Source organism: Cariama cristata, unplaced genomic scaffold (assembly GCF_000690535.1).
Source record: "Cariama cristata isolate BGI_N322 unplaced genomic scaffold, ASM69053v1 scaffold24874, whole genome shotgun sequence".
NCBI lineage: Eukaryota > Metazoa > Chordata > Aves > Cariamiformes > Cariamidae > Cariama > Cariama cristata.
This window is the reverse complement of record NW_009615139.1, coordinates 22960-50563: the sequence shown is the minus strand read 5'-3', so window position 1 is coordinate 50563 and position 27604 is coordinate 22960. Positions and strand designations below refer to the sequence as shown.

General features: G+C 35.9%; 1 protein-coding gene across 1 annotated transcript in view; it reads right to left on the bottom strand.

The window, feature by feature from the left end:
• Positions 1-17929: 17929 nt before the first annotated feature.
• Positions 17930-27604, bottom strand: part of LOC104161328 (cadherin-8) — a 28445-nt gene continuing 18770 nt past the window's right edge. Inside the window, exons 3-4 of the mRNA XM_009699713.1 lie at positions 21041-21292; positions 17930-19989 (exon numbers count right to left, since the gene is read on the bottom strand). Coding sequence (XP_009698015.1) covers positions 19496-19989; positions 21041-21292 — 746 coding nt within the window. The 3' untranslated portion in view covers positions 17930-19495. The remainder of the gene's footprint in view (positions 19990-21040; positions 21293-27604) is intronic.

Here is a 27604-nt window from a genome sequence, read left to right as displayed (position 1 = left end):
TGATTGACCCTAAAGGTCATACTGGCAGAATCTCCCATTGTTTGCTTAAGGATATAATTTTCATTTCATCTAACAGAAAAATGACATTCAAGCATAATGCAATGAGAAATTAAACAAAAATATTGCATTACTGGAAGAACTATGCTATTGTTTTATCTTTGAGAAAAAAAAAATGTTAGCTTGGACTAAAATGCTACCAAGGCAGTCAGTTGATGAATATGTGGCTTTCAAATGGACTGTAGGAAGAAATGAATACACTGAAAAATGTCTAGTGAACAAATACAGTATCAAAAGTGAGCATGTTCTGAACTTGAACATTCAATTTTATTTTTCATTAAAACCAAGTTCAAATCCAAAACTCCTCTGCAAGTGAGGTGAGTGGGGTAAGGAGGTTTTATTAAGGTTTTGCTTGTTTTATATTACAAATTTTTGTTGCTGCCTGTATTTTTAATATTGAATGGATAGAAGAATCTTAGGCAAGATTTAAACTTAATGCACTAGAGGATAAATAATATGGACAACAGTCCTAACTTGAAAATAATTAACACAGTAAAAATCTTTAAACTTGCTTAACCGATTCTATGTACCCAGTAGTCTGAAAAAAGTACAGAATTAACTATGAGGCTGCTGTGTTACCTTATACTTTCTCCGTATCTACATAGTTGATGTACTTACATTTCATTGTTACTTCTGCACTCTCAGTGAAACTCATGCAAAACAACTCCAAATTAGTCTAACATTGTTTAGCTTCTACCAGCTGTACATCGTCTCCAGCATCGCCTGTGTGATTTCAACTAAACTCAACAACTGGGGTTTTGAAGAGTCAAATAAGATGGCTAACAAAGTTAGCTCTTGAGGCAAGATCAAGATCCCTTTTCAACTTAAATCAGCAACTGGAGCTGTCAAAAATTCTAGACATACAATAATGTGTCATTACAAAATAACTACTTGGAGAAGTCTGGAATTTAACTTATTTGCTCAGACCCAATATGAGTTCTCATACAATTTAGTTACAATTTATTTATAGGGAATATTTTGGGCTTTTGTGTCAATGTGCATCTTGAATCATGAATTACTTGGTTGATGTCTAACAATACACCCAAAAGTGAAATATTTAACAAATACAGGACAGAATATGCATCACTCATCTGAGTTAATCCAGCAAGACTAAATAACGTAAATGAACTGTGCATTACATTATAATTTTCAAGATGTTAATTTGGGATAATCATGGCGATTACATAACCAGCTATCTGATCAAGACACACATGAACAGTTCTGTAATAATACCTCAGATACATCAAATATATAGACAGACATCTCAGTACCTTTGTAAACCTCTGATATCTACTAAGGAAAGGATCTCCACAAGGAATACTATTAGTATTCATATATTATTTTTATCAAAACATTAGTTATATAAAAAGCTCAAAATAATAGATCAATTGGCAAAAGTATACTGATTTTACACAAGATAACTTTGTGCATTACTCCAGCTTCTGTGTACACATTTGAAAATTCAAGGTACTTTAAAAGGGAAATCTCTGCCATTTAGTTTGTAGCAAATGTAACGTATACTAACAAAAAGACTAAAATTAGCACTAATACTCACAAATCAATCTGAAGAAAATTATAGGCTGTATGTAGGTAGATGATACCTCATTTTTATATTTATGCGTATTCAAAACTTAAGAGCTATGTGCTCTGCATGTCCCATTTACATCTCTAAAGGTTCAACAACAGGGTATTCAGGAATTCCAAGGTCTCCATGGCAATGATGTGGGTTGAGCATCTGTTCCCTCTGAATAAAAAGTGATGACCATATTTTTATTCTACTTGGCACTGGTTATCTATGAGTATAGTCACAGCTCAGCTGTTTATGAGATCTTCACATTCCATCATACTTTCCCCTATTCTTAGAGGAGAAGTTGAGAGGTCATATTAATTGATAGGAAGAAAAAACAAAGGTTGCTTGCTGGACAGAAGAAAGAGTGAGGAGAGGATTACAACAGTTTTCAGAAATGATCTGGTTATACCCTTGAGTTTCTAATTAAAAAAATAATGAAATATTCAAATATCTTAAAGTTCCTTTTTACTTCAGAATCCTACACTGATGGACAAGCAGTATCAGCAAGAATGAGTCATCATCTGCTTTATGTCCGATTCTTAAGCCATTTTATGTCCTTTTTTTTTTTTTTTAAAAAAAAGAGCCAGTTATGCTATTCTGCAGACATCAACCTGATAATAAAGAATTTAATTTTCAGTGTGTATTAGGGCATTCACTATAGTGTCACCTGGTTGTACTCTCCCCTAAGATCCATGTTCTTAGCCTACAGCACAGACTTGTACTGTCTCAATCAACACAGAGTCAAACAACACAATTTTCAAGTGTAAGGAAGCTGTCAAGGAATAATGAGGTAAGCATCATTTATCCAGTATAGACCTGACTATTTGTCAGTTTAATGAAATGGGGACTTTTTCAAAGAAATCAAAGAAAAGGTAAGTTTTATGATTTAAAAAAATCCCCAAATAAGAAGTTAGATGTTAAGCATCAAACACTCAGCACCACAAAAAGTGATAAAGCATTACAATGGTAATTCCAGTTACAGATGCTTCAGGATTTGCCAGATTCTTGTATACAAATTTAGTGTTTAGAGATTACCCAACTAGAATCACGCCATTTTTTTGTCTATTGATCAGCAGCAGGGCTGCTGATTTCCACTAATATGTTCTCCACATTGGCATTTTGTTCAGAAAGTCTGTAGAGATGCCTTGAATAGTCATAAGACTATTATATTAAATGTAATTCCCAGACCCTGTTATCAATTTGCTTCTTAGTTTCCTGGTGTCATGCACAGCCAAGATCACTTGTCCTTCTGTTTAGGGCATTACAGTTCCCTCTCTGAAGACACGCACTTATGATTAGCTAGGTAGCACTGGAGCATCCATTGGTGTTTTCTACTAAAAAGGCTAAATTTCTACTCCCCTTCTCAATCACCAAAAAAAAGCCAGAATCCAAAACATACATCTTGGTCTTTGTGTGAACAAAGGCCTCACTGTGATGTTTTCAACCACCAACATTGGTACAAGAAAGATGTCATGCTGTCCACACAACAAAGCTGAAGCTAAATGACAGGCCCCACCATCCAAGCAATATTTCACATTACCATTTGACACATCCAGCCTTTATATACAATTACTTTACTGATACAAGAAGTAAAATAGTGTTCCTCCATCCTCTTTTTCTTTCTCCTTAATGAAATAAAAACTCTTATTTCATCATTAAAAAAAAAGAGAATATGACAAGAAGTTGAGGAATTAAGTGGCATGAAACTTGTTTTTCACAGTATAAAACTGCTGAAAAAGGAATTAAATATTTTTAATTTGCTTTGAATTTGTCACAGTTGACACTTTCACTGCTGCAGAAACATGGCAAAAAGGTTTTGTGGACTTTTGTTTTGAGGAGAAGTAAAAAGCAGTAGGTGAAAGCATTGCAGGCAAACATACAGGTTTTCACAAAAGGATAAAACCTGTCATTTCTTCCTCACTGCCATTTGACTTCCAAAAAGTTTTGTGTTTTCTATCAAAAGGCTAAAAATCTTCAACTTTGAACAAGTTTCTCACTTGTGAATTTTAACGGAACACTAATAGTAGTTTCCATTCCTCTGCTCTTGTGAATGTACCATGTACATGCCTTTTTTCATTCACTAGCCACTTAAGTATCTGCATATGTGTTTGGAGTGATGAACATGGATGATTGCATTTATGCTAGTATAGGAAACAATATATAGTATGTTTGTTTACACTATCTAGGAAACTACAAACTTCTATGCATTATATTTATGGCAGAGACTTATGATTCCACAAAGTGCCTGCAAACAATACTTAAATATCTTCAATAAAGAGCAATTTAAATCTTTACATGACAAGAAATTATTGTTTAATGTTACTGGAGAGCCCAGAAGATCTAGCATCTTACTGTGTAGAACTAACTGATTAATAGATGTGAGAGATGGCAAGGTGCAATGAGAAAGAATTGAACTCTGGATTAGTATGACGTACCAACTTCATGATTTTTTGCAGTACCAAAACTTTACATGAAATTCGAAGTCACCAGATTTTCCCTTTATCCTCCAAAATCAAAGCTAACCCACCTTTAAGATCTCTGTCCAATGTGTATCTGAAGATGCTCCCATGTCTTAATCATGGCAGCCCCTTCCTAGCAAGCATTGCACCTCATCAGTTTCATATTGCAGTACTTGTAGACAGGAATATAGAAACAGAAGTACAATAGAAATTTCACTTGTATCACAACTGTACGAATATGATTTCCTTGTGTAAGTGCAAGTCAGATCAAGGTGGGGTTCATATACCAGCTTTGTAGGCACATTGACAGTAGGTAGAAGAGCCCGTCTAATAGGTTGAACTTATTTTAGTCACTCCATTCCTACCAGTTGGAAGCACTGCTTTGGCTTATAAGAACTCTATACAAGGGGCAGTTTTAGATGCTGATGTGCAACATAGCTGTGCAATTACTGTGAACTGTTTGAAGAGCTGTTCTTTGCTTTCTTCAGAAGGAAAAGTGTCTACAAGTTAAATCGTACTGGCTGTGGTCATTTGGGAGCAAAATCTGTCCGGCTGTTGGCACTTTTTCGAGTACAACCTGTTAACTGCTTGTTCCCTGCTGGGGAACGCATGATCATTCTCAGGTCAGAGCTTGGATTTCTAGATCTGAATTGAATACTGAGGAACCTAAAAGAACACAATAAAGACATTTAAGGCTCGAGTATTTTGCATTAGTGAGAAAATAGTCATCTGTGGCTAGAATGTTACTTTATTCATAGGCTGGCAACGCAGGGTAATACTCTGTCTGAAAGAACTGTGCAAAGGATTTTATTGGACTAATTGGAGCCTTTGGTGAACAGACCTAATTACTAAACTGCCATGGAAACATCAGTACAGTTCCAGGTGATTGATAAGTTTTGTTATTTCCAAAACACAGAGAAGCAGGAGAAGGAAATATTTAGATAACAAATAATGCATAAATGTGAGGGGAAATGTCATATCTTTAAAGTATGTTGCTCTTTTATGGAACTACTGTTATCTCATCCTTTTATCCATAATCATCATAAAAAGCAAACCAGAAGTCATTCGCAGACATTCTCTTCAGGCCTATGGTTTTTCCTTAAAACACTGAAAGAAAAAATGCCTAGGATCTCTTATCATACAGGATGAATAAAATAGCAACCAAGATGAAAGCAAAATTGCTAACAGGGATTGTTACGCAAATATTACCAGGGATCAATGTCCATATGTGGACATGATTATTCTAGTAGAAATTGAGAAGCAAGATACTAGCAAACAGTGATGTCAGTTCTTTTCACTGGCTTCAGCTGGCTCTGGATTACAACTTCACTTCACTGAAATTACTGCAGATTCACATTAGTGTAAGAAATGGTTAGGAATCTGGATGGATAATTTATGCAATGTCATTACCTAAAGCCTTCTGGATCATAACTGTTACCAAAAAAACTCGTCTGTCTAGAAAGCCACCCTGTTTGTTTAGTTGACAGCCTGACAGATTATCTTGTAATAAAAAGGAAGAGTAACAGGGTTGTCAAGCGTATTGCATTTCAAGGATTTGAATGAGAAATCTGCAAACTTTCTTCCAGTTTTACAGAGAATGTGTTATTTCTTTTGACAAGATGCACCCTTCCATTTTTTCCTAAGATAAGGCCCCCTTTACTTCCTCCTTGCAACCCAGCTGAGAACAGACGATAATGGCCATTTGTCCAAGATCTCCACATGTCAAAGCCACTCATTCAGAAAGGTAGCACCTTGCTGTCTATGCCAACCAACTTCATTCAGAGCATACACTCAGCTGGGCCAAACTACCCAAGCATACACCACACTCACAGTGCACACAGTGCGAGTCTAAGTTAAACATCACTAACATTTAGAATCCTCTCCTCTAGTCCCAACTCCCTCAGAAACATGAACAACTAACCCATAATAAGTACATTTATTCCCTAGCTTGTGGACAGCAAATTCCAGATTCAGGGCATGCTCAAATCACTACTTATCTCTGTCTGCTTAGATCTAGAAATACAAACATATCATTGAAATGTAAAATTTCTGAGCATGGGAACAGCAGCCTGTGCCACATGATCTCCACTGAGATTGCTGTAGAGTGAATAAAAGCCAAATTCAAACTAATGTCAGAAAGAAATAATTTTAAACAGAGCAACCTTCCTCTTCATTTCATCTCACTGATGTGATGCAGAAAAGGTCTTTTATGGGGGAGGGATGATTCTAACATTTTTGAAGGTTCATTTCAAAAGCTTTTTAAATGATTATCCAAAGCATCCCTTTGGTATAAAAAGCAGGCTGGAGTAATTTTTTTCATCTCTCGAGACTACCGTCCCCATTTGGACTACTCAGAAATACCTTTCCCACATAGTACTTCTGTTCCACTCATTGATACCTCACAGGAGTGCAGAGACATGCAAATTATTAATTTACAGACAAAAAAAGATCAGAATTTTGAACCACCTAGGAAATTCTAGATTGGTTAATTTAAAAATATCACTAAGGAATGAGGCAGCTCACTCATCTGAATGTTGAGAAATCATTAATTAATCAACTGGTCACTGACATTAGACTCAATGGAAGTTTCTTGTTCACCTCAGTAGAAGCTGAACAACATCACAACTATGTTAAAAGAAGATACTGCAATCAAACAACAGAAACATGAAATCTGGTATTTTCTACTACACTTTCTTCAGTTGTACTGTATTCTGTTAACTTGGTGCGTCTACTATATAGTCTGTTTTAATACAAATAGGAAAGAAGGCTATCCTGATCTTACAGGACATGCATAGGTTTTAGGTTAAGGTTCCTGTTTTATTATATTTTCTATGTGGCCCTACACAAGTCCTTTAGCATCTCAGTTTCATTTCTTTAATTTGTGCAAGGTGGTTAATAGCATGTTGTTACAACATAAAAGTATTGTACAGGCAACTGTTAAAAAACCTGAAGCATTCAGCTACTACAGTAATGGAAACTAATAATGTATATTAAAGAGAGAGAAGTATATACCTCCCCTTCAATTCTTTTAGACTCTTGATGGAATCAATCTCTCAAGAAAAAATTATTATAGTGTCTTGAAATCCTAGAGTCTCTAAAGTTTGGCTATTAATTAAACTATTAATGTGTTATTTCTCTGCTCCACTATGGAGGCAAATAACCAGGCTAATGCTTTAGGAACCTCCTGTGAATAACAGCAATTTTTTTTTTATCCTCCATTATTATTTTGTCTCTCACCAATCCAGTATCATTAGCTCTTTTTTTTCTTCTTTTCCACCTTTCCACTAACCTCAGGCAATGTAAGGGCAAATTGTTCATATTTTCTTTATTGATGAGATAGACTTCAGAAATTATGTAGCTTGAATGTCACTTTTTTTTTTTTCAGAGACTCTATCATTTAAAACAAGTTCATCTTCCATTTTTTTCACACAGATATCTGTAAACACAGTACCAGTTACTGAAAAGGACACTTTTTGGGCACGTATTGTGCCCATTTAAATGAATGAAGTTATGATTAAAAACCATTTATTACCCAGAACTCAAACATAACTCAAAACATGTGGTGAACATACAATTCATCTACACTATACCAAAGGGGGTTATAATTAAAAAAATAACTGACTAAATAGTATTCACCTTAGTAAAACACATCTGCCTTCTCGACAGAAAACAGAGTAGAGGTGGGAGAGGAGAGGAGAATTGACAGGAGGATTTATTTTTTTGTTTCTAGCCATCCCACAGTAAATAAAATTTTGGCATGCAACACATTCCACAGGATCATCAGCAAAGCACACAGACGTAAGTCAGGAATATTTTTTGAGATGATAGCACATACATAAAATAAGACAGGCACAGAATAAAGGGTAATGAGAAATTGACCATTGTTCTGAAGTATCTGCTTGGGAACTATATAAATCCTCTTTATTGATCCATGTATTACAATGACAATTCCTACTCAAAAATTCAAGTTATTTATAGTATCATGTAACTACTTAAGCTTATTGCGTATTTTTACAAAACAAGATCTGAAAGTCCTTTTTTCTTAACTCTCAAGAGGAATTAATCTTGTAGGGGACTAGATATTTTATTTCTAATCTTTGCCTTTTGTGGCTTTGATTCTAATGCCTTTCTTTACTCGCATTTAGTAATATGTTCAGTATTACAGTAAGAGAGAAGAAAAGTTATACTATGGTCCCCTGATGAGACAGAATAACACTTCCTGATAAACCTGAACTAATTTAGGCTACATCTAAATAGACAGTCCCAGGAATGTATCCAAGACTCAGTATTCTACCTGCATATGTAGTCCTTCCTCATGCATTAGTTTTCATGGAAAGACAATGCAGACTCACAAAGGGAAGGAAGCCGCTACAAATTTTGGACTTATTTAGAATGTGTACCAGCAGGGGAGCAGGTCTCAGGAGGTCTCCTCCAAACTAATTTTTTCTGTGATTCTATGGAAAATATGAGAATGCTCTCTGGCATCAAGTTTCTGAGATATTCACTGCCTGCTAGACAGCTGTGCAGTGTGGATGCTCATTCCCAGCTCAGTCAGTAGTGTCCACAGTGTATGTATGTATCACATTGAGGGATCCATTGGCAATCAAATTCAGGCTTGAACCTGTAGCTTCAAAAAAACCTTTGAGTTATGTAGCTCTTTTTTAGTATCAATACTAACATCATCAGGCTCATTGTAGTTCTCTCCCTAAAACATGTACAAATTAGTGGTGATGGGGAAATCCATCTGTTCCAGAAAATGATCTCTAAAGAAAAAATATATTACTATGTTCCTTTGCTGCTGTGAAATTCTACCAAACTGGAAGAAAATAATTTCTTTACTCAATGCTATTTCTCTGAAATTGACCAGTGAGGATGGTTCCTTTTTTTAAAAAGAAGACGACTCACATATCTTTCCTTCAGTTTGCAATAAGCAAAGGAGCTGTATAAATATCATCAAATCAAAAAGATGAAATGCTGCAACATCAGAAAGAAATACTGTAAGATGTTTGATTGTCTTTCACCTTCGGGTGAAAGGCAATCTGAAATATGAAACTCTATTTAAGGCATAGTGAGATGATCAGACATATATTATTGCTCAGATCATGTGACTCTGATGATGATTCCTTTTATAACGAGAAAAAATAAAGTTGCTTCTGTTGCAGATAAGAACAGTGAAGAAAATAACTGTTCAAAAACTTATACATCTACTCAGGTTATCTCACCAGAATAGAAATACTTGAGAATGTATAAGCTGCACCATTAATCCTGTTTATAAAGACTGAATGTCAGGATGTTAAATGTCCATGTTTGCAGAATCTTTTTCAAAATTTTGATAATTTCTTTGTTGTTCTCTCCCATACTCCACACAAATACTCTGTCTCATATTTATAATGTATTTGGGAGAAAGAATTTCTGAGTTTTTTTATTTTCATTTATACTGTTTTCTGCTCTGCTACTCATCCCAGAAATCACCACATTCCCAATCTGATTTGGGGTTTACTGCATATACACTAAAACCAATTATACTCAGACTCAGATTACAACACAATGATTTGATTGTAAGTGACACCTTATGTTTTAGCTGCTCATTCACTTTCAAGTCTTGTACATTATTTGAATTCTCACCAGCTGACTGGTACAAGTTTGAACATTTTCAGCTTACACTGCACTACAGAATTGTAAAGCCATTGGGTACAGGCATGAAAGTTACAATGATGTATGAGACTGCCAACATAATGGCAATAGCCTGCAAGTTTGAAGCTTATTCTCGATGCTTGTGTCCTCAGAGAAAACCACCGCAGTGCTGAGGGCCATATTTTGTGGGTTTAAGTGTTAATTAAGCGGTGTATAGGTCTCACTCTGGTTCCCTGCACAGAGGAAGCTTTTACCCTATGAGCTAGGTGAACTATTCACAGCAGAAATTTTTTTTCCTTTTTTTCAGCTGTACCCCTTTTTCATCATTAGCCCGTCACAACTTCCAGAAACTTGTTTGAATGTTTTAAGTAAAGCAGCAAGCACTATGAATGCAAACGACATTATATAAGCACTTCCAAGTATTCATAATTTGAATTTCAGCTTTCAAAGAAAAACATATAAGTTCCTAGGACAAATATAAAAATGATTGCTACACACTTACTTGATCAGGTATTAGGTTAGATCAGGATGTGTAGTATTACATCTGACTTAGTGCCTCAGTTTGTTTCTTGTTGATTTCTTTGTGCTTCACCTCCCACCTAAAAGCAATCAGAAACAAATGCCAAAACAGAAATAGGCAAATTAGCCCTTCTCAGTCTACAGCACTCACACCTGGTGCAGCTGGCATTTGCTGGGACTAAGCAGTTCATTACCCCTTTACTCAGTAGTGCATTCCTTACTCACAGAAATCTCTACAGTTACGTATCACACTGTATGGAGTCCTACACACTTCCTTCTCTACCTTCGGCTACTATATAACAAAAGTATATTGCTTACTTCCCACTCAGAGATTGTGTGGCTAGGTCCACTCTCTGAAATGCTTATTCAGCCTACTGTTTTCTAGTTTCATATGAAAACAAAAAGTTAGGATGAGGAAGCATTTAACAACATAACACTAAAACCTAGAGCACGATCTGTGTCTTCCCAACAACTTTTCTTACACCCTGTAAACCTCCTGTTCACTCTGAAGTTCTCACATTTTTTACCTGTCATGACTTCCAACAATAGAATGTATCCAAGCTCTTCATGAGGACTATAGCTCCCATAATTCCGTATTGAAAACTAAATTGATATCAGGCCATCAACTTTCATGATCCACGTGAAAGGACCACTTGCAGCAATAATGTGTGTTCTCTTAATAGAAATAATTTTCCTATGGCTGTCAGCATTTGTATTTGTTTCCACAAAATATTCCACAAAGCACACTGAAAATATTACTGAAATAAAATGCTATAGCCACTGCTTGATTTTTCATAAGGCGAAACAATAGATTTCAGTCTGCAAAACCGTTGTATGTTTATCAGTACCTATAATCAGGTTTGAATGATATAGGAGGAACGCAAGAATGTTCAGCAGTGGAGACACAGTTTTCAATGTAAAATGTAACTTTCTATCAAAAAAATGTACCTGAATTCTCAGTTCATCTCCTGAGTGGAGAATAAGGATTTTATCCATGTATTCTGTTCTACAATGTAAATATTTGGTGTAGCATTTCTAGGGGCTAAATCCAGCCCCCTTTGTCATGCAAAGCTAGCTAGCAGACACTGATTTCAGTGCAAGTACCTTTTGGGATTATTAGAGTCCATATGTGGGAAATGAAAATGAATCATTCTGAAAATTTAGGAAAAGATATCTGAGGGGGTTTTTAATTTAAGTGCCTTTCTTTTTTCTTTCTATTCTCAATTAGAAGTTGGTTCATGATAACAAAACTCTTCATATCATTATGTGCTCATTTGACCATCATGATAACATAAGAGGAAGTAAATTCTCAAAATTAATAGATTCTGTTTGTATCACATTAGGGCTGCAAAAAATCCCACTCACCTAATTCTTTCATGCATCTTTAAGTGATTAAATATATTCAGAAATAGAATCTGTGGAAAAACTTGAAAAGCAGTTATTAAGGCAATCACAGGTTTGTAAGATAATACTTTTCTTCCCTATTTGATATTAGCACACTGCCTGAAAGGAAAGGGTTTTTACTAGAGTCTGAGTTAAAAAGCTCTCAAGCAAACTGCCATGTGGACCAGACCAGACACAATGTTAAATTTAATTAATTAATTCATTAAACAAGCCCAAAGTATTCATGAGGATGGGACAGAAACGAGAGAGTAATGTAGTCATCTGCTCTGGTCAGATATTAGGCTGGGTCTATACAATAATGGGCTGAAAAAATCCTGTTTGTTTTTTAACTTATAAAAAAGAACCAGCAAACATTATGACAGTCTAAATAAAGCCCCTTTATCATCAACTGTTACTTTTATTTAAGGAAGAAATATTATATACAATAAAAAAATGGCTGCGATTTCATGTGAAATAAGAGGGTTGGAAAATATCCATTAAAAATCTACAGCATTTGATGATTCATACTTGACCTTTTTCTGCAGGGATTAATTGTATCTCCTGCTCTGTGTTGCAATGACATTTTACCTAACAATACCTGCCTTTGTTTGGTATAACAGGTTATGCTGCGTTGCTAAATCTTGAAACAGTTAAGACCTGAAACTGCAGAAATTGAAAGAAAGCCAGTGCTGACTGGAAGACTGTAAAAGCTGTCTTACTACAAAGACTATAAAGCTACATCTACCCCTCTGTAGATGACAGGCTCTTGGCCACCTTCACCACTTCACCTTCACCTCACCACCTTCACCTGCCATGGAACTTACCTGGCAGGAGGCTGGGATAACCCCTTGCCTCGAGTAACCTACAAAATAACCATGTGCTTGGTAGTTGCAGCAAGACCTCTTGGTTGTGCGAAGCAAGGAGGTCATAGGTATTGCCGAAATAATCTGTTACTTGCCTCTAATCAGCCGTCCACTTGCCTGTATCTCACAGCTGAGACCTTGGACCAGGACTTTGAATTCAGCTCTGGATTCTACTCGTGCATGTGTTTTTGAGTATAAAAACCTATTCTTTCCTGGTCCATAGATTTAAGTCATTACATACTTTTTTGATAAAATACAGCAAACACTCCTTTAACAATGTCTAAAGAGACTGAGGTATTCCCTTCTATGTAAGACTCATACCAACTACACATGAATACAGGTATAACAGTGTATTTGGAAATGAGTCCAAAAGTGATCACATCTGTGGCTGGAAATGTGGGACTATTGGAGTCTATTTTAAAGGTGATTCAACTAGTTTGGCATTGCTTCCAATTATACAAATCATATTTCAGTTAACAAAAATTGCACATCTTTTATTTTCATATTAATTGTTAAAACTGCCAGCTTGTGAAATTTGGCAGAGTGAACTGTGTCAGTGTTACCATCAATGAAAGTTCCATTAACAAAGAAAGAAATAACAAAAAGACACCCCACTCACTCCTCCAAACATAAGACCTGTTTTATAATTAAAAATCCAAGCTGTTATGAAGAGCAGGGAATTGACTTTTTTGCTATTAAAAAAATATTCTGTAGGTAAAAAATCAAGGCTAGACTTAGACAACACAAAGACCCAATTAAGATGTGAAATAAGGACCCATTCCAGAATCATCCATCCTTTTACCATCAGTTATCAATGCTACCTGCCTTCTGTCTTACTGGCTGTTTATTTCAAACTCCACAGATCAGAACCTTTCCACATCAGTAAAGAAACAAATCTACGTGTTCATAAGCACCATGGAGCAAGTCTATATATAGGTATCTACCACAGAAAACCCAGCCCATGTTCATTTGATGAATATGCATTTGAGATGCTAGTATTGGACTTTAAGTAGTTCGTTGGGAGTACACAGAAAAACAGCAGTTCTATTTTGTATACATCAAGGAGGGTCTTTCCCTGGATATATGTGGTGTGATGAGAATTCCCTAGAGGAACATCTGCAAGATTTTTATTTTGACAAGACTTTGAGGAGAGGGTACGACTGCCCTCAAACCATAAATACTTTCTCCATTCAAGTAACAAAACAGGTACCCTCTACTCATCCCTTCTATCTGCCTGTCATTACCACACAAACGTCATTCGATCAAGCATCTGAAATAGAGGAATGAGAAGAAAAGGAATTTTGTAAATTATTAAATGTCCCCTCTGAAGGGAAGGGGATTTTTTTCATTTTGTACATTTCACTGGTTTGATTTTTGCAATGTGGAGGGGTAGCAGGAGTAAAAAGAAGGAATAGTTGTGTGGCAATACTAATGAGCACATTTACAAGGCTCTGCCAGAAACTCTGTGCTTCAGTTTGCTTTTATTAGCCATTTTGGAAGATGTCTTAGTTGCAGTTGCACAAAAAGCATTGTCAGGGCTTTTATATTTTCTCATTTAGAATACTATGACATTATTTGGAGAGAGACTAGTTCTGCAGCACATAAGCTGGTATCAGTATTGTATAATACAGCAGCTAGACTCATTTTGCAGTGTGATTACAAAACCCATCACAGTGAATTATACAGCAAGTTAAATTGGTTTCCACCTTCAGCAAAGCCCGAATATTATCTTGCACAAATAGTGTACAAATGTAGAAATAATACAAGTCCAACTTATCTGAACGATAGGCTACAGAAAGGTTCCACTGCTCCATCAATACTCTCTGTCTGCTGCTAATGACACCTGCTACATTCTGAAAGCAAACTCTAATAATGGTGAATACTCCCACTTTTTTTTTTTCCTTTTACTAAGCTTTAATTTACTAGGACATCTTGCCACTGCTAAAAACTTTCAAAATCTGAAAAATAATTTTTTGAGTAACCTCTTTTCACTTCTCTTGATCAGAAATACTTGTGAATGTGTGTTGCTACTGAACATTCTATTAACTAAAAAGCACCATTATTAGCTTTAGATTTTTCAGCATAATTTAAAATACAGGTACAGTCCCTTGGTATAAGTAACCCAGACTGCTTCACTGTAAGTCTTCCTATGATAGGTTTTTGTATTGCTTCCAGTTATACTTTTTATTTCTTTTATGCAGCATGTGAACTCGCTCAAGTAACTATACATCTCTGACTCCATCTGAAAAGTAAGCCACTTGCATACAGACTCCCACTGGGGTTTTGGGTTTTGTTTTGTTTTGTTTTAAAAAAAACCACAAATAGGATAATAAGAGAGAAGGGAGATTGGCAAACATAACTATCCTGGCCTGCCTACTTGTTTCCAGATGCTGAACACACCAGTTGAAACCAGCTGAAAAAGAGCTATGTGGTCTTAATGAACTTACTTCCTAACATTATGTTCACAGTGTTATAGCTCAGGATAGGTGAACTGGTGGAGAGCGGATCAGGGAAAAGGAGACAAAACAGCCAAATAGCTCAATTTTGCTGTTTCAATAGCTCTGAAATTATCTCAAGAAAATCAGATACAGAAACAGACCACCTGCCAAGTTTTCCTGAAGCTGGACAGACCTCAGAGAAGATTTCTAAGCCCATTCATCCATTTCTAGAATTCAATTACCATATAGGCTGTTAAAAAAAATTGCCACACACATATGTGGGCCTGGAGAAAAAGCCTTATGAGGAGCGGCTGAGGGAGCTGGGGTTGTTTAGTCTGGAGAAGAGGAGGCTGAGGGGAGACCTGATCGCCCTCTACAACTACCTGAAAGGAGGGTGTAGTGAGGTGGGGATTGGGCTCTTCTCCCCGGTAATTAGCGATAGGACGAGAGGAAATGGTCTCAAGTTGCGCCAGGGGAGGTTCAGGCTGGACATTAGAAAGAACTTCTTCACTGTTAGAGTCGTTAGGCATTGGAACAGGCTCCCTAGGGAGGTGGTGGAGTCATCGTCCCTGGAGATGTTCAAAAAACGTTTAGATGTGGCACTTCAAGACATGGTTTAGTGGACATGGTGGCATCAGGTGTACGGTTGGACTTGATGATCTTTGAGGTCTCTTCCAACCATAATGATTCTATGATTCTATGATTCTATGTAGGTACATGCAACTGTATGGATATAGAATAGTTGATTTATTTTTCTCTGTATATTAAAATGAGCAGAGCCATCTCTAGCAGAGCTGTACAAATAAAGTTATTTTGAACATACTGTTTTGCAGACATTCTGTCTGTTCTCCAGATTGAGAATTGTTACTGCTGCACTGCGATATAGTTGATGGTATTTGGAATTGCCATAGTGTTAAATGTTTCTCCGGTGATCAGCAACTGCTGATTTAAATGAAAATTTTCAGCCATTTTCTTTCCTGTATATTTCACAGTCATTTCAAATTCATCATAGACAAAAAGGTATAAAAGGTACCAGGTAAAAAAAAATGTATTGCATCTAAATAAGCTTTCCATGATTTGATTTCAAGCACACAAATAGCATATGCTTTCAGTTACTGTAAAGGACACAACATATTGACCTTTAGTCTTCTGAGTTATAATCAGTAAACATGTACACCTATTCGCTTCACAGTACTTGCATATTTAAATGTCTGAGCTGAATTTTGTGTCTGGAAAATGTCCAGGCCAAAAACTTAGAATTCCAGCTTTTATGTGTGGGATGATTTACTTTAGCAGTTCTGACAAATGAGTATGAGACACAGCTAGGTGAAGGCAAGCCAGAATCAATGGGACTCTAAGGCGCTTGGCACTTGTAAAAGATTTTAAGAATTTAATTTGTCAGTATTAATAATTCTAATTTAATGCATTTTCCTTGTCACTTACAATGAGTCAATTGCTAATTAAATGTTGTTGAAAAAGATGAATTACCATTTTACATGCTTAAAAAGAATGTCGCTAATATGTCTAAATCTAGATTTGAAATGTAGAATGATATGATTCTAATCCCCCTAAATACCATTGTTATCCACAACAATTCTATACTGGATTAATTTCATTGTAAAAAAAAGGGCAAGTGCTGGAAAACTGAATGATCAACATTTAACCCTCTAACATGTATTGGTATGAATTTTATATTCAAGTTACACGGAATTAGTTTGCAGAATGAATCATTTCCCTTTGGTGGGGTAGCAATGACTTCAAGAAACAGCACGTTGCTATTGACAGTTCACAAATTCATTAATTTTTTTCTCCTCTTTACATCGTAAATATTCATGTTTAAAACCTGTATAAATGCACAATTTACAGCTATGCCCAGCATTAGTAGCTACCATCTCTTTTTGACTGACAATGATGAGATTTCTGTCATGCTTCGACTCTCCTACAGTGCCAGTGATGGGATTTTTTTTCCTGGAAATCTTATTACTGAATGTGCTGTCGTGGTCTCAGATGGAACTTTCAATCAAAAAGGCAATCAGAAGGTTATCCATTTGTGAGTTTTCCTACAAAACAGCTTTGCAAAGCCCTACAGTATATACTATAACTCATAGCCAGAGGTACTTGCCCTAAACGCTTAGGTGACTATAGACAATAATGTGATCCATATCTCACAGCACCTTCCTTTGCTCCTAGGATTGGGATGTAGACTGGAAATCAGCTCAGTCTAAGTTTCGACTCAGACTTTTCCATTTCACTACTATTAGATTTGGCATGGCAATTCAGAACACCCTGGCATTTGTTGCAAGTGATCAGTGAGAATGTGTCTGGCTTTTATTACAGCCTGTTACATAAATATGTTTGATTTCATTGAAATCTTGATGACTGCTTCTTTTCTGTCTTTAGATGACTTCACTGTTTAGTTTATAGTATTGCCAAAATTGCTAGATAAAGTTATTCAGAGGCAATTTTTTTTAATGAAGTGTAACTTAAATGAATTGGATACTTCATTAATTTCAATTTTTTTTAATAATACATATAGAAGTGGTAATAGCTATTAGTTGTCCAAAAACTACAGGCATTAAAACCAGCCATGCCGCAGCTAAAGCAAGGTTAGTATTTCCATTTTGAAATACAAGCAAAATTGAGGGTGATGCATTAAGATATTTTGGTTCGCAGAACAAACGTTACTGAGGAGCTTAAAGAAGGGGGATTGTTTTTACTAGCAATACTTTAGCAAAAAAAGTGTGAGGTTATTTTTCAGCATGGTGCAGTGAATTAGACACACATAACTCCTGTGGTCACAGGCTGCTGCATATCTAATTCTGCAAACACTGTCAAAAATTGCTTCAAATATCCTCTTTTTTTTATTATTATTATTTTGACTCTATTCAACTAATAAATAAATGATTTTGAAAGAACTCCATTCCTTAAAAAAACTATGAAGTTACTCAGGCAGGTTCCTTTCTGCAGTGTACAGGAAAACTGAAAGAAAAGCAATAACCAGAAAAGTATTTATAAAAATATATTTCACAAAGTAGGAAACAATACAGGAGTTTCTCTGAATACAATACATGGAGTAAATAAACAAACAATAATATAGCTTCAAAACAAAGTAGAAAATTAAGATGATTTGCATGTAATACGTAGTTTTATTATACAATTGCTACTTCTAAATGGCAAGTTTGCATTACAAATTGAGTATGCTTGCAGCTTCTAGTGTTCTTTCTCTGTGTGCAAGAGCCCTGGTGCATCACTATGAATATTATAGAAAAGAAATGCTAATAACATAAGCAGTAAAATTATGTACACACTGGTTCCTGCTCTAATACAGTGGAGAACTATAAGCATGTTTTTTACTGTACTGTGTTATGTGTGGATTTCTAAAAGTCTATAGTTTAAATATTCACATGAACCAGTTTACTTCCAGCTGTTTGTGCTTGTATTAAAAACACCAGGTACTAGATTTATGAAGAAGATATAAAACTGTCAAAAGTTTTCTCTGGGAAAGTTTTATTCCTGCCAGCATTCTCTTAAAATTCAGCTACTGCAAATGGATAGGTCACTGCTTTAACCTGCAACAATTTGTCATTTTTCATTTCAAAATGTACATGTATTAAACATTCATTATATATAGAAAAAAATCTAATGGATATAATTTAGTTTTCTTCATAATCTTATTCTATAGATTATCAGTCTTAATAAATAAAAGCAGTAATGGACATCAATAAAATATTTATTTCAAAGATTAAACAAATAAATTCGATCTTTAGCAATAAAATCAGCAATTCTTTCATATATGTAAGTCCATCCCGTTTCACAGTTTTTTCTTTCCTTTCAGAAGACGAAGCACAGGATTGATCCTTCTTCTAGAAAAAGATCCTTTTGTAAAGCAAGGTTTTGTAGCCCTACCTCTGAATCTCTGCACATTAGTAGAATTTATTCCCATCACTGGAATGGATTAAGAACATGTGAATATTTTAAGGCTTGACACAATATTTAAAGATGATATTCAGTCTGTGGTTACGTGGCCAACAATGACTGTATGTACAATGTATGGTCACTGCACAGTAGAAGCCAGTAGGAATTTACAATGCTATTTCTATTCAGCATTGCTAAGAAGACCAAGATATTGCTTTTAACATTTCTGTGGCGGCATCTTTGTTGGCAATGCATAAACAAACCATTAGCTTTACACTTACTGGCAGGAGCTACTGTTCAACAGCAAAATCCCTGCAAGTCCATTTTCTAACAAAGCACCAATTTCTTTTTGTTCTTTTCAATTCACTGAAGATAATCAAAGATCCAAATCTCGATCTTCAGAGTGGTCAAGTGAATATCAAATATCCAAAGACTTCTAGACACTCCACATACTTTACTTCACACTCCACAAGACTTAACCTCCTAACATATACTTTTTTTTTTTTTGGTTCAACATTACAATGTAGTTGATTTTATAGATGACTGGCGCTAAACTTGCCTCTAAAACAAAAAGCCACATTAGTTTTAACTAACAGCAGTGGCCCTAGAATATTACATGATCATTAAGTCAACAGTGAAAAAGTTTGTAATCCACTGTCAAGTTTCTTTGTCACTTTCTCCCACTGAGTAAAGTTCTCCAAGTCTTTTAAAGCGAGGACCCCATTCACTGAGGTAGTCAAAATTCTGATCTGAGTCTGATGTAGAGGACTCCAATGAGCTAAGGGAACCAGCCGCTGACCCTCTTCCTTCATAGCCATAAATCTGGATAGAGTCATATGGTGGAGCTGTGGGATCATTATCAGCTTCATGAAGCCTTACATTAATAAATTCATCAACATCAACACCATTAGGAACAGGTGCAAGACCCTGCCTGGGCATAAATTGAAGATCAGGCTTAATATCCTTACGAGGCAAAAATCCATTAATTCCATCCGGATTTTGCAAAGTTGCAATGTCAAAAGCTTCTGTATCTTCTTCTCCACCTCCTTCATCATCATAGCGAATAATATTTTCCCTCACATCTTCATCATCTTTGATGATTAGGGGTTCGTTCTTATGTCGTCTTAGTGTTACAAACAGCACCACAATGACTGCAAAGAAAGCATCACAGGCTGATTAGGCAAAAAATTTCCAGTCAAAGCACTACATGTTAAGCACAGTTGTGGAAGGTGATAGGTTGCTTTTTGTGAAAATAAGAGTAGTAAAGGCAATGAAAAGCTGAAAGACCTATAACTTCAACCCCATTCAGGTTATGAAGATTTATCAGAAGCTCTGGTTAGTCCTCTAATTTTCTATTATCAGCTCATATTTGCATCAGAAGCTCAGTTTTATATAAAAAATAAGATTTCACATACTTCCATCTTTGACCCTCAAATTTAGACAACAACTTTTCCCTTTGGAAAATTTACAAACTTAGGTGAAGTCAAGCTATCATCATTCACTGAACATTGTCTATAATGGGCTACATTATGGATGGAGTTTTCCAAAATCAGAGGGTGTTTTTCTGAAAGCATAGCCCTAATGACAGAAGGAAATTGGTGTCTTTTTTTTTATGTGTTGCAATAGGCTCACATTATATAAACGAAAGAGAATGAGATAGCAAGAGAGAAAGAAAGAGCTTAGATACATCAGTTTCAGAATCATGATACATTAAAAGCTCTAAATCGGTTACACTGTTGTTTTTGCAGCTTAATGCTGAAATCTGTTACTGATATAAATCTCAGTTAGAAAGTGAAGCTGCAAAGTGCAGAAATAGGCCTCTTCCTTCACTGTTCTCTCCCTGGCTTGATGTCATATACAGCAGCATAGAAGATACAACAAATCCATTTTCCATCATGTGCAGTATATGTTCTGTTCACCTTGCTATTTAACATACCTGATTCAATTTTCAGTTTCATATTCCATACCTGTAATAAACAGGTATATAATTTGTGTGTAAAACTACTTCAGATTGGGACTTTGCTTTACATGCTTTTGTTCAGTTCTTAGTACAGCAGAGATGCAGTCCTGACAAGTCTTTCAGTACTGCTGCACATGAGGTTGTATTAGATTTTATGTCCTTCTATGTGACTGACTTGCTTACTTACAGCCACCCAGGAATCAGAAAAATTTTGAACACTGGGGTGTCAAATGAATACATACCTAGCAGCAAAATGATGCATGCTAATATTGCAATTAGGGCTCCCATACTAAGTCCAATGGGAAGTACGTATGCTTCAACGTTACAGGACTGGACAATACCATCACTGCTGCAACCACAGACTCGAATAGTGAGAGTGCTAGTGCTGCTCATGGGAGGATTGCCACTATCGCTTATTATGATTGGCAGTAGATATACTTCTTGCTTCTGCCGGCTGAATCCACTATGCTTTGCCAATATGCTGAGAGTATTATCTGGAAAAGGGAAAATTTGCATTGCTTCACCACATAGAGTAACTGCTAAAACCACAGCTTTTGCTTAATACATTCAGAAAACCTCTATACAAACACATATGCAATTTATTATACTCATCATACCAGCAGCATGTGACACAGAAATCCTTCCCCTTTCCGTCCGGCTGCCCATGCCCCACGTGAAAGACTGCAACATAAGCATTTTCTTGTGTCATGTGGTATGATCATAATGGCAACCCCTCACTTTCTTCTCTGTATACATCCCTACAGATGTATTCCCATCATGATTCATCACTGTTTTTCAAGTCACACAGTCATAAATATTCCACCAGTACAACAAAGAGAGAAATGACATGTTAAAGTAACCCAAACTTCACAAAGCACATTCATCAATTAAAACAAATGTTCCATGCATTATAAACACAAATTGCACAATATTTTGCCTTGCTATAAAAGATTCTTCTTTTTTATTAATGAGCAATATAAAGACAAATAAAGGAAAAGCTGAATGTATTAAAAGTTGTAGACCTAATTTCCAGCGATCTCAGCATTTATTGGGCCTCAACGATGAAAACAGAACAAACCAAACCAGAATGTGTCTCCTATGAAGGCAGGCAGAGGAAATGAGTCTAGGACTTCCTTACCTCTGCATACACATGCAGATACTTAATTTCAGAAACATACAGAGCCATCTGTCTACATGGCATCCTACACAGACATAAAGTTACACAGTTAAATCTTTCATAGTCACCATCAAAATGATTACAAGTTGATTTTACTTAGGGTAATCATATAGATTCTATTGTGAATAGTTGTAAGAATTACAGATTTGAGCCATTAAACAACATTCTACTATCAAGTATTAATGGTCTTGTATGTGCCAGAATGCTTGGGTATAAACCACGATTAGTGAGTGCATCAAATATGCAAACAACTTTATTTACATACTTGAATATTCACTTTTGCTTTTAACTGCTTTATGCTGTAGAATAAAAAAAAAATTCAGTATTATAAGTTATATACTAACAGAGTGCATGTTGACTCGTACTAGTTTGGGGTTTTGTGCTTTTTCATCAAAAATAACACCACAAATTAATGAAAAGATTCTGACACACACAGAATACGAATCTATGTGTGTGTTACTAAGGAATCCAACAACAATTTAAAAATAAAGCTGCACATCATATTTGGGAGAAGGAGATTGTAGCTCCTTTCATTAACCTCTCTTCCCCTGTGCTACCAAATTTAATTTTCCTAAAGTATCATGAACAAAAGTAAGTCTCCTGATATTTTATGGTATAAAATGGGCATATGCAATCACTAAATGCCATTCCATGGAAGGAAAGAAATTACTGAGAGTTATGGAGCAGTCATAAGGAAGAGAAGACTTGGAAGACAGGCAGCGTTCATATGACAGATACAACAAAGACCCGATTCTTGAGTTTAAACCCAAAAAAAGGTACCTGAAGTGCATGACAACATGTGTATACATATACATATAGTGACTGTAAGAAAGTTTTGGATCTACTTTGATCTTGGTACTGGTCAGGTACTCACCTGAAAACATGAAATAGTTTAGAAATGTTTAATTTGTACTAACTGTGATCACCAGGAACATTTCTGACAGCCCATGGTATTTGTGCAGCATGTATCACTGCCCCAACATAAAAGACATGTATGCTTGAAATAGCTGGCAATACATGAAATACAAAAGCCAGAGAAAGATGTAGAGAAGGAAGAAGGGGAAAACAGTCACGAAGCAAATACTGCAAAGACATTTTTCACATCCAAAAAAAAAATTAAAATACAGTATTTTATTCTTGAAGTCCTTCTTAGTAAGTAGGCATATTAGTAAGGAATAAAGGTAGTTACAGAATATAATGATTACAGAATGAAACATTACTAAACTCTATCATGTCCTGAATCTATATCAAGGTATCAATCAGTAGAGAACTCCTACAGTTAATTCATTACTGCCATAAAACAAAAGATGAAGAAAGATTATTTGATATTTAAGCACATGGGTAATTGTCTCATAAAACAGGGCAAAGGCGGCTTGTTTTCCCATTCAGTGACAAAGAAACTGAACTTCAAGTAGGCTCCTTCTGAAGTTCAGGGTCTTTGATTTTGCAGTCGCACTGTATCCCGTCCATGGTGGAATCACCTACTAATCACACTTATGCAGCCTAGAGAGGTTCTTACTATAATTTATATTGCAGATTATGTAATAATTTCAGCATTTTCATAGCATTTAGAGTATGTAAAACATGAAGATCAACTAAAAAATTAACTACTTTATAAAGCAGTACAAATATGGCTACTTCATAATACCTTTGAAGAACAAAAAGGATTCCTAATGAGTTTTCTTTCCAGGAATCCTGAGTTTTTATCTATTCAAGTTGGAAACAGTCAAATCAAAACTGATGGCACCCTGGAGCTAAATAAATAGTCTAGTCCTTCCTCACGGCCTTTTTTAAAATTAAAGGATGCCTATGTGTTTACTGAAGATAAATTTCAGGTATAAGCTCTTAAGGATTCTGACAACTCAAATAGGACTGAACTCCTTGATGATACCCAGTGTGATATGTGCCACTATGATGCAGTGGAAAAGTCAAGTATGTTTTAAGTCAACAATTAGCACACATTTAGAATTAAGCAAAAACTGCACTCCTCCTCCTTGGTTGAATGTGTCAGAGATTTAAACACAGGTGTGCAAGTTAAACCACTTCCAGTGTCATACTTGCTCTCTAGCTGAACTGTAAGGAACAAAGGGAAATGTTATGTTAATAAAATAATATTGTAACTAAGTTTTCCTGAATATTGGTGTGTATAGCTTTACCAAAGTAACAGTGACTACCACACCTACTGCAATGTGTAAAAAGTACATTTTTTTATCTGATAGTGTTCTTTTCCTCCTCTGCATTCTCCCCATTTTCAAATACTGAAAAATAAATTTATCTGTCCACTTCACTTTCTCCTGCGAAATTAAAAATACCTCAGCATAAGTTGCATCCTTAATCCTTTTGCTTTAACCTTTCAAAGGAAAAAAAACTATGCAGGGCTCAATTTCCAGCTCTTTCTGTCCTTGAGATAAATCCCACTCAAAAGTATCACATCTGCAGTCATTTATTCAGAACTCCAGAGATTTTTACAGTTATATTCCACAGTGACTTCCTGTGCACTAGAAATCTGTACTGATACAGCCTGTTCCTTCCTATAAGCCTGGTACAGTCCTTCTCTGTCCAAGCTGGAGAAAGGGACTGATATGCTGAGCCCTAGCATCCCTGCCCTTTACAGATATGCAAAAGAGCTAAGGCACCTGCTTTAAGAAGAAATGAAAAAAAGAAGCTGCTCCTGTTGGTGACAGCTTCAGATCCCTTCCTTCTTTCTGACACACTCACTGCTACTCTGCCTGGTTCAGAAAATTCTAATAAGCCTGAATCAGAGACTAAAACAAAGTAAAAAAAAGGAAGAGTACTACAAAGAGGCGAATAGAAGAGGGCAGAAAAAACGAGAGGAAGGAGGAGGGATGGAGAAAATACAGTGCCCATTTCAGCCAATCAGTGAAGCTATGCTGAGTAATGGTTATCAATTCAAGTTCAAAAGAAATGAGATAAAGTAAAAGATATGCAAGATATCTGGGACATTTAGCTGAACTATTTAAGTGTAAAAGAAGTTGTAATGGCTGAATAGTTAGTACTATGTAAGAAAAGATGCAAGAAAAGGAGAAAAAAGAATAACCTTTCTTTTTTTACAGAGGGTGTTTTTTTTTAAAAAAAAACAAACCCAAACTGCTGTGTTAGACTAAAGTTGAATTTGTTGTGCCTGGAAAGAAACGGGCAGAAGTAGTCAAGAGGAAAAGCAAAATGAAATGACTAAATTGTTTTGTCACTGGATGGCAAGTACTCAGTTTTACCTTGGGAATTTTGTTAGCAACAAACTCCTTCCCCTTCTTTGCTACGAATAAATATACCTTGGTGTTGCTGGAGATGTGACTCTTGAGTGAAGAACAATGACCCTCTAAGAGACATTTTAGTTGGTTCCTAGAACTTGAAAATAAACCCTAGCAGCTGATTAGCAGTAATCTCATCTGATTTGCTTTCTCCTCTGTGGACATTCCCCTTAGCCATAGCTGACAACACAGCAGGAATCTCCTCCAGAACAACCTCCAGCACTGCTGCATGAATTAACTTGGCAGCAGGTGCTCAGCTGGAGAGGGGATGATCACTTTCCACTCATCTTTCCAATTAACCCACTGATCCTTCATTATAGCGCTGTTCAGGTTATTTATTTATTCATGTTACTTGTAGCAAAACAAGGAAAAATACATGCAGAAAATAGAACCCCTCTCTGTTAATAAAGCTCTGAGGTAATCTGCCACAGGCAAAGAAAGACACTAGGTCTTTACCTCCAGTCAGTGAGGTATATTCAGGAGGTCCTTTGACATTCTCAATCAAAATAAACCTCCCTGAATTCTGTACCCTTCTATGTGGGGAAGGGATTGAAGAAGTCCATTGAAATGACAGAGTTCTATTAAATGCCATTTCACTGATGATGTACCAACTACATGGGACGGACTAGGAGCTATATTCTCTCCTGCAGGCTTAAGGAACACTGCAAGATAAGTGATCTTAATAATTGTCTTAACTCATCACAAATTTTTGCATCAGTGTAAGATCAGAGTAACACAGCTCCAGGAATATATAACTACAATTTAGATCTGAAGCTAATGTTTACCTTTTTTAAACATAAAACCAAACCAATCATTTAGATCACCAGATGAAGTTCCTGAAGTTTACAAGCAGATTTGCAAAACAACCATGAGAGAGGCTGTTATGGGAATATCTCCCTCACAGCTGGAACAAAGAATGGCAATGCAGAAGGTCTTTACAAGATGTCCAGTGTGATTTCTAGACAAAAGTAGTTTGAATAACCACAACCAAGGACATGCTTACCACAGGGCCAAGTGCTTCCTCCAGATTCGCACTTTTTTCAAGACCCCCTGATCTCTTTTGAGGTTCTTGGATGAAAGACTTTGAGAAAAAGTAAATATAATAATTTTAATACAAAGCTACTTTTGGATTTGCTGGACATGAGTGACTTTAATGGCATCGACATCAATCTGGATGTGAAATTAGCAGGCAGGAATTAACTTCATCTTCCACTTTGTACAAGAACGCATGTTGCAATTTTAAGTCAGACAATAAAATGACAGAACAAAAGTAAAAATCAGAAGCAGCCAGTTTACACCCAAGTGTCATTTTCTCTGCACACATTATTGCAATTGTTTAATTCTCTCACGGTCTCTAATATTTTGAGATCAGTGGACTTCCCTGCTGTGTAACCTTACACCTACATAGCTCTTTTCGTGTCTTTCTTTTTCTATCCCTTTCATAATGCTCTCAGAAAGATTAAATCATTAATGGTATTAAGGACTTTGTGGTAGAAATTGTTATCTATGCTGGTTATATTACTTATGTGAAGAAAGAATTTCAATTGGAAACTTTACAGCTGGAAACATTAGAACAGCAGAAATACATGTTTCTTCATGTTTATAGAGCTATCTTTTTGTGTACGTTTTTTAGTCTAAAACAGATTCTCTGTGATACAAAGTCCTTTGGCACAATTAGAACAGCAGCAAGAATATCCTTACTCTGATACTCCCTGCTTTTTTTGATAATGAAAAGACAAGGACAGCTCATCCATTTCCTTTCTCAGTTCATAAATGGCATCTATTCTTACATTAAAAAATTGAAATAACTTATTAATTATCATTGAGGTTTCAATGGAAACTATCAAACTGCAGGCAGAAAAAAACAAAACATATGACATTATAAGAAATGTTAGCTATAAAATATTTAGCAGTCATCTGCAAATGCACTGGAAAAGAACATTGAAGAGAAGGCTAAGATAGCATTTCTGCTCTTTGCATAGCTATTAACTCATGTACGTACCTCCTGTAATACTTACTATTCAGTACCGGAGACCTTACAACATTAAACACAGATTTTCAAAAGATCTGTAGTAATACTGATATTTTTGTTTTTCTTCAAAGTTCAAACCTAACGACAGAGAAATATAGCAGAATATAGGGAAGATTCCAATCCCATTTTAGAGACTGGGAACTAATAAAGTTGTCCAAAGACACAAAGGACTCTCAAAAAGACTCTATATACACTGCATGATCTAGAAGCCATACCTTAATCATTATTCTGTTGCATATTTTCTCAATAATACACACCTTTCTACAAAATGATTTACAAATAACGCATATTTAGATTGGCAGAATCACACTGCAGAAACAATGAATGC